This window comes from Nuphar pumila, chromosome 6 (genome assembly GCF_984573655.1).
Source record: "Nuphar pumila chromosome 6, dmNupPumi1.hap1.1, whole genome shotgun sequence".
Taxonomy (NCBI): domain Eukaryota; kingdom Viridiplantae; phylum Streptophyta; class Magnoliopsida; order Nymphaeales; family Nymphaeaceae; genus Nuphar; species Nuphar pumila.
This window is the reverse complement of record NC_143254.1, coordinates 77,983,274-77,991,654: the sequence shown is the minus strand read 5'-3', so window position 1 is coordinate 77,991,654 and position 8,381 is coordinate 77,983,274. Positions and strand designations below refer to the sequence as shown.

Genomic DNA, 8,381 nt, shown 5'->3' with positions numbered 1-8,381 from the left:
GAGAGTGAGAGGGTTGATGGCACTGGTTGGAATGTTTGTGAATCATTGCTTTCTTCCATGATGCCTAACGACAACAGTAATGAAGAGAAGACACTGGAATGTTTTGTAACACTGGAACATTGATAATGGGAGCACCGTTACAGCAGATGGCGCAGGCGAACGTCTCCACTTTAAATGGTTAACATCAAACTTTCTGGAAGGAGGACTTTTTTGTCCTTTTCCCCACCCGTTGTTTCACAACTTTTGAATGGAGGATATTTTTGTCATTTCCTCGAACCGTCATTTCAGGGCAAGAAAAGCAAGTAAGGGTGATTAAGTCTTTGCAACATCACCAGAGTCCGATGCAAAGTTATGTCAACATACACGGGAATACGAGCCCCATGTGCTTGTATACGTGGTGCTCATTCAAAGCCCCGAACACAGACGTGGGATTCAGTGAATCATCGGGGGGAACATATAACCTGCTTCGATCTTGTAGTTACAGCTTCCATTCAAATAAGTGGCTAAGAAAGCTGGGTTGGTACTTTGTAAAGGTAACCCCCTCTCATTCGTACTCACCTGGCAACCAATGGTGTCAGAATATCGTGGTTTGTGTTGTACACATGACATGATCATGATCTCGAATGTATCCAAACAGCCAAAAGTAGTTCGAGGTTTCTTACACTTTTGAAGTAGAACCGATCCACGTGGTTTGTGAATTTCTGTGCCCATGCATTCCTGGCCCAAAGATCCACTTCTTATAGTTAAAAGAAAACAAGGATCCAAAATTCAAACGCTGCAACCGATTGGATGAGAGAAGCCGCCCCACCAAAGTTTTCCTAATGAAATTTCCTCAATCATTAAATCAACGTTGGGATTAACACTAACTCATGTTTTAAAGTTACTATTTTACCCCTATAACTGGTGAAATACATTTCTAATTTATCTCTATTCTAGAAATTGTGAATAAAGTATGACCGTAGATGTACGGCTGTCAACGAGTGTGTCTTATGTATTTAATATAAAAGTTAAATAGTTGTGATCATAGTCCAAGTCTTAAGCTCACCAATAAGAAACAAGAGACTAACCACTGCACCAAACAACTTGTTACTACTATTTTTTAGAAAAACTTGTATATAATTAAGTTTAAATTCCACAAAGCCAATCAACCCGACAAGGACCCAACCCGTGATGGCACAACCGAGTTCGTGCTTGAAAACTTGAAAAATCATATATGGTCTGGTTCAGTTCCTCAATGACAGACCCGATAAACATCCAAACCCAAATTAACATATATGGACCTGTTCGGTTGCTCAATGACTGACCTGATAAATATCCGAATCCAAACTAACATATATGTTCTGGTTTGGTTCCTCAATTAAGATCGACTCTCTCGGTTGACTTGGTCCCAGCAAAGTAGGAGCTGACCCACTCAGCACCCAGCTCCACATAAGAGACAGCCACATGGAACCCACCGTGTGGTGGATGTCATGTGTATAGACATAAATTCATGCCTTCTCTTCGTCTCATTACCGTCGAGAGAAGAGCGGTGTATAAAACCTCCTCTCTTGTTGACAGCTTAAGTTTCGTTTTATTTGTTCTCCAAACTTTCAATTCAGGCCCGACCTCTGCCTCTTGACAAACAAACTCCTTGCATCCATCGGCCACCTCCTATTGTTGTTATCACTTCAGTTCTCTAACCAGCCGAGAGAGAGAGAGAGAGAGAGAGAGAGAGATTCCATATGGGCAGCAGCCATCACTAGGATGAAAACCCAACCCAGGTGTGTGTACGTACCGGGGCCGGTGATCGTGGGGTCAGGCCCTTCTGGTCTAGCTACTGCTGCGTGCTTGAAAGAGCAAGGGGTTCCCTACCTTCTCCTAGAGAGAGAGAAGTGCATAGCCTCCCTCTGGAATCTCAAGACATACGACCGCCTCAGCCTTCATCTGCCCAAGTTCTTCTGTGAGCTCCCTCACGTACCCTTTCCCTCCGACTTTCCCCTCTACCCAACCAAGGACCAGTTCATTCGCTACCTTGAAACATACGCTCTCCACTTTGAGATCCGTCCAAGATTTGGTGAACAAGTTACTTGTGCAGAATTCGACGCCAGCATCGGCTTTTGGAGGCTGAAGACAGCCATCGGATGGGAGTTTATATGCCGATGGTTGGTGGTTGCCACAGGTGAGAACGGTGAGCCCGTGATTCCGAAAATCCCCGGGATGGAAGAATTCAAAGGAACAATCATCCACACCTGCCAGTACAAAAGCGGCTTAAATTTTCAGAACCAAAGGGTGTTGGTCGTGGGGTGTGGCAACTCAGGCATGGAAGTTTGCTTGGATCTATGCAACAGTGGTGCGCGTGTAACTATGGTGGTCCGCAACACTGTAAGAGCTAGCTCTCTATTCTTTTATCTAGCATCTATAATACCATACTGGATCATTTAGGTTGAAACTGGAGTATCTGACATAAATAGAAAGGAAATAGATGATGAAAAACTGGATCATTTAGGATGTATAAAACTTAGCCAGTTTCTTGTTTGTTTGTTTTTTAATACATAAAGCTTAGCCAGATTCATGAACTACGAAAATTAATTTCATTAGTTTATGTTCAAGTGAGTTATAATTACTGTACGTACTTTAGGATCTGTAACCAAGGTGTCGAATTACATGTACAGTCTTCCAAAGTTACTAAGTGGTGCGGTTGAAGGCACCAGGATGGTATGACAACACATGGAGTACTGAACGTATTCACTAGCTCCATCAAAAAGACATTTAGTGGGACTTATTTTAAAGCTTAGATTTTTCTCTGTTTCCATTTATTTCTGTTTTTGTTATGGTTTACTAACAAACTCTGTTACCATCTTTTGCCTGTTGAAGGTGCATGTTTTACCGAGGGACATGTTAGGGAGATCAACGTTTGGTTTCTCAACAATGTTGCTACGATGGATTCCGTTGAGAGTGGCAGACTGGATTGTGCTTTTCTTGTCATGGTTCATATTGGGAGATACTGCAAAACTGGGGCTAAAGAGACCTGAGATGGGGCCACTAGAATTGAAATTCGCTTCAGGAAAGACGCCTGTTTTAGATGTGGGCACACTTGCAAGGATAAAATCTGGCCAAATCAAGGTTCGATAATACGGGTACTAATAATAATTAGTATGTGTGTGTGTGTGTGTGTGTGTGTGCGCGCCCGCGCAATTTTAAATATCTATTTACTATTTTGGTGCAGGTGGTACCGGGCGTGAGGAGTTTTACAGCGACAGGTGCAAGGTTTGTGGATGGGAGGGAAGAAGAATACGACTCTATAATACTAGCAACCGGTTATAGAAGCAATGTTCCCACGTGGCTTACGGTAACATAATCTCATGTTCTCTTTTTCGTTTAATTGGTGATGATATTTAACGTTTCAATTAAATGACGTCTATATTTTAAAAAATGCAATGCACCTAATCTTCCATTACGAAAAAAAATCCATGGACAGTTTTGCCGTGAAATTTGCATCAAATTCAAATATAAGCTTTAAGAATTTATTAAGCACTTTTTCTCTCTCCTACTCCAAAGTTCGATTGCTCTTTTGTATAAATTGAAACAATTGGGTTTGGTACGGTAATGATGATGACTACCTTAAGATAGATGCAAATATATTTTCAGGATAATTGAAAAAAGTATTTTTTTTTTAAGAAATAGCCTAGCCTTATTGGTGATTTGCAAAATAGTCTCTTCTTTATGACATTTTACAGAATTGGGCTCCACCTTTTGCACTTAGTGCAAAATAGTCTGGTGGCAAGCTAACCACAGTTTGGCATTGACCATTGTTATATATTAACAAAAATGACCATTATACTCTCTGAAATATGTTCTCTTTTTTTACAAGTTATTCTTTGCTTTATTTGTTTTTTGCAAAATAGTCCTTGATGAGGACAGAACAGTAATTTTTATTCACTTTTTGCAAATTAGTCATTGTCTTATTCAGTCTTTGCAAAATCCTCCTCCTGTGAGAGCAGAAGCCTTTAATTTCTCTGCCCTTAAAGGGCGCTGTTAACCTCAAGAACTTAGTTTTAAGGGTTAATGAAAAGGCGGTGGTAATTTAGCAAAATCTCATAAGGCAAGGATTACTTTGCAAATCCCCTATAAGGTGGGGACTATTTTGTAAAAAACATTAAAAAGAAGAAGAAGGAAGACATCATATCTAATTTATTACCCTCCAAAACCTATGTTGGGATATGAGACTGGGAGTATACTCTAATTGTTAGAGAACAAAACAGGAATTGTTTTGTGCTTATCAAAGATACTTTAGTAGCAACTGCGGTTAATTTTAAAATAAGCAAAAATTTGGGTGCCCTTTTGAAAATTTTATAATGTGAGACGCATTTTGAACTATGCCAAAAGTTATGTGATATTTTGTAAAAGCATTTTCTTTAGAATACAATTGGGTGGTCCATCAGGTCCCATCACCAGAGGCGGTCCATGCGTATGGCCAACCAACCCCACTGCACATGATTATCATCTTTAATTGTCAAGCTCAACATGGTCCACACTGATTTTGAACGATAGAATCTCCTCTCCTACCCCGTATTAGACTTTTTTTTTTTAAAGGCAAGCTGGGTTTGGGCAGACCCTTACCAGTTAACACTATACCATTGGGTTTTGAACCTGCAACGTCCCAACACAAGGTGATCGGTACCCCGTACAGACCTTTTTTAAAAGATCTCCTCAAGTCTGTGACCTTCTCATCCTGCAGAAATTTATTCATTGACAGGAAGGAAAATTCTTCTCGAAAGAAGATGGTTGTCCGACGACGCCCTTTCCGAACGGTTGGAAGGGTGAGAATGGTCTTTATGCAGCCGGCTTCACAAGGCGAGGCCTGATCGGAGCTTCAATGGATGCCACAAGAATAGCTCAAGATATTGCTCAGCAATGGAACCAGGAAACCAAATATTTTACTTTTCCCCTGGACAAGAAAAATATATGAGAGAGAGTTTATGTTTGTCCTTTTTTTTGACGTAAATGCTCAAATGATTGGGTGGACCAGCAGATGGTTAGTGAAAAGTTAAGGAAAGATTGTGATGTGGGAAATGATTCTCCTCCTGAAGTTCTTGTTGTCTCCTTAGTCCTCGCATACACACTAAAATAGGGGAGCATTGAATCGGTGAATAATGCCGTGCAACAGCAACCAATCACAGGAACACAAAGCGTGTTCCTGACCACGCATTGTATGTGGTTATGTAGCCAATTAACACTGATGCCTACAAAGAAATATCAACCTGAGTGTCCCTATGTTCCTGCCTTTTGTCATCATCGTCATTTTTTAAGTATTAGATTCATTTTATTGATGCCCAAAAACAATCAAACATAACTGTAAGCTTTAAGGAACGGTTTGGAAGCCAGAAGCCCAATACAAAGATGTTCAGAGTCTCTTTTAACACACATTTTAGTTTATGACTGCATATGGGACTTAGTCACTAGAATATTGTAACTAATGTGTAAACCGTGATTTTCATGAATTTTTTATTTTTTCTCTTAAATCTCTAACTATACGATGTGATCTGCATGTTTGGTTTTATAAGAACCCTCTCTTGAATCATTAGATTTTGATGCAAAAAAGGAGATTTTTTTTAAGGCTTTAAAATCAATGGCTCATATTCTTCATAAATATTCAATCATTCAAAAATCATATTTTTCATAAAAAATACAGGATCCAATAATTGATTCCTAACAAATTTAAGATGCCAAACACATCCACGTGGTTGGATTTGCAAAAAAAAGTGTTGAAAATGCCTATATTTCTAGTTCTTATATTCTAGCTCTCATATTCTAGTGACTTTGGGACTTAATACCCTATATTCTTTTTTTTTATAAGCTGGGAGAAAATGTTGGAGTGTGGAGCCTCATATAAATTCTTAATTTTTGTTTGAAACTACCTCTTTGTTATATTCAACAACACTAGTAGACTCTTTATAAAACTCATAGACTCGTTATATTTAAAACAGGCAATCCAGCTCTTGTAATATATCTCAATCAATAAAGAAGAATGATCAATGTGATCGTAGACGTAGGCAATTATTGTTGAACTATGTAAAATCTTTATTATTTGTGTGACCATTTTCTTCTTTTTTTCTCATGTTTTTTTTTATCCATCAGTAGTTAAAAGCGTTGTTTCTCAACAGAGAATGTCCGATTTTATGGTCGCCAACATATACTATCATCATTCGTTGAGCCCAAATAACCTCGGCATAAAACCTGAGGGGGTGTTTGAGTAGGTTGTTGTTGTTTGTGCCCAATGAAAATGGAGGACGTGTGGGGTGCCTGGAACCTAGCATCTTGTGTGTTTAGTGGGTCCCTCAGTGTTCCACCCTTGTCCAGAACGCGAAGAACAAAAGCCCAAAAAAAGAGCAAAATGCGTGAAACAAAAACCCACTTGTCAAAAAAACCTCTGCACCTAGCCAGTAGTGTTCAGATAGGATTGTTTTACCGAGCAATTAAACAAGTCATTAAGAAACAATCCCTCAGCTTCAGCGTTACGATGAGGGGCACACCCCCCGGGTATGAAACTCATGACGTCTCTTAACGTACGAGCTAACCCACTAAGTCGACTACTAATTAACCAAGAGTTTGAATTATTGGTGTTTCCTGCAATGTCAAGCACAAAAAATGTACCTCAAGATGCCATGGTGTGCGAGTGCAGGTGCTCGACGTTCTTCTCAATCGTTCGATGCCTACGATGAGCCCAAGCCTTAGGTCGACGGTGAGTAGGACCCTGAACCAAATAAACTGAATGTAGGCTAGGCTAAGGTTGTTACTATATGACAATGGTCACTCATCATCTATTGGTCAGTCATCCCTATATATAATGGAGGAGGGAGAGGAAATATAGTGAATGTGGACATCCACATTCACATAACCTCCTCTCTTATGGCATTAATTTTCCTCCACTATCATGCCCACTAGCTCACTACCTTATTTTAATGTCAAACCGGGCCACCCAATGGGATGGACCCAGATCTGTATGTCCAACATTCTCCCACTTGACCCATTAACACTAAAAGTGTACTAAATCGAGGTTTATTTCGTTATCTCAATTTAATTCTTCATGTGGGTTCATATGCTACCCTTTATCACAAGAATGAATCATATGAGTCATGGAGATGAACACTCCTTTATGAAATATCATATTTTTATGTACTACACTACAATTCACCTTCAGTACTTTAGCATATTGAAAATACCTTTATGAATAGGTTAATCTCTAACCTATTTTACTGATCCTTTAATGTTGTTATTCTGCTATTCTCTCTAACCCATATGTGTAACGCCCCAAATATTTAACTTGAAAATTTTGGAATAAAATTTTTTTTCTAAACAACAGCGGAAAAGCTTTATTAAATCCTTCGTCAAATTATTTGGGCGGGTTACAAGTAGTAGCACAGACTCAAGGCATTTAAGTAAAATAAATTCTTGTATTGAAATACTACAAGTTATTATATACAACTTAATCATTTATTACAAGTCATATTCCTCAGGACATCCGAAGAAGATATGGTCACATGGCACTGTCGTAGCGACGACCGCAATTGCTCGTCATTCAGTTTCCTGAAAAACATTAATTCAGAAAGGGTCAGACTACCACGTCTGAGTAAGAAGCATAATATCCATATGAATGTGCATAGTGTCACGTGTACAAGTAGGGTTTGAGCTGGATTCAACTGAAATGAACTGGATTGAGCTGGGTTTTAGAGTTTCAGAACTCAAATGAACTCAACGGACACTGACTCAACTGACCTTTCCAACTGAATTTTCAAGAAAACCTGCCATTTTTAGAGAAATGGTATGGAATGGTCATTGGAATGAAGTGAATTACGAACCTGAACTGGGTTTGAGCTAAAACAAAGGTCAGTAATACTGAGATGAACTAAAATCAAGTCTCAAACACTAGCTCAACTGACTGAACTCGGCTCAATTTCAGTTGAAAGAGCTAAAATGGACTAAAATGGGCTCCTAAACACTTAGAAATGGTTTTGAACTGAAACAGAAGCACTCGAACTCGTGTTGAGCTCAAGTTAGACTCTGGGGAGTATGAATGACTATGAATGATTGACTCAGAGACAATTGGCTTAGATTTGAGTGAGAAATAAGCTCATTTCTGAAGAAATGATCCCATTTTGGCAGGAATGGTCAGAAATGGAAATGATTTTCTCACTGTGAGCTCAAATGAGCTTGAAATGATTGATATTCTAAATGTTTTGAACTAACCAATGAGCTTAGTTGACTCCGACTGACTGGGGTTCGGGATGACCTAGGGGTAAAATGGTAATTTTCCTAATGAAAGTTGGTAAAATGGTGATTTTCTGAAACTGACTCGGGGTTTGACTCCTACACTGACCTAATAGGGTTGGCACTGCCTGAGG

The 8,381-nt window shown here is 39.3% G+C and overlaps 1 protein-coding gene across 1 annotated transcript; it reads left to right on the top strand.

Annotated features, from left to right (window-relative positions):
• Nucleotides 1-1,691: 1,691 nt before the first annotated feature.
• On the top strand, nucleotides 1,692-4,968 carry LOC149834944 (indole-3-pyruvate monooxygenase YUCCA6-like). The gene is made up of 4 exons (XM_090010342.1): nucleotides 1,692-2,361; nucleotides 2,854-3,102; nucleotides 3,206-3,328; nucleotides 4,736-4,968. Exons 1-4 carry the CDS (start codon nucleotides 1,744-1,746, stop codon nucleotides 4,946-4,948), a joined length of 1,203 nt encoding a protein of 400 aa, XP_089866468.1. The 5' UTR covers nucleotides 1,692-1,743; the 3' UTR covers nucleotides 4,949-4,968.
• The last annotated feature ends 3,413 nt before the right edge of the window (nucleotides 4,969-8,381 follow it).

Bases quoted from the DNA above. Each gene is read 5' to 3' on its own strand.
- LOC149834944 (XM_090010342.1), top strand. From the start codon at position 1,744: ATGAAAACCCAACCCAGGTGTGTGTACGTACCGGGGCCGGTGATCGTG. The intron at 2,362-2,853 runs GTAAGAGCTAGC...TGCCTGTTGAAG, and splicing joins CTATGGTGGTCCGCAACACT to GTGCATGTTTTACCGAGGGA. The intron at 3,103-3,205 runs GTTCGATAATAC...ATTTTGGTGCAG, and splicing joins TAAAATCTGGCCAAATCAAG to GTGGTACCGGGCGTGAGGAG.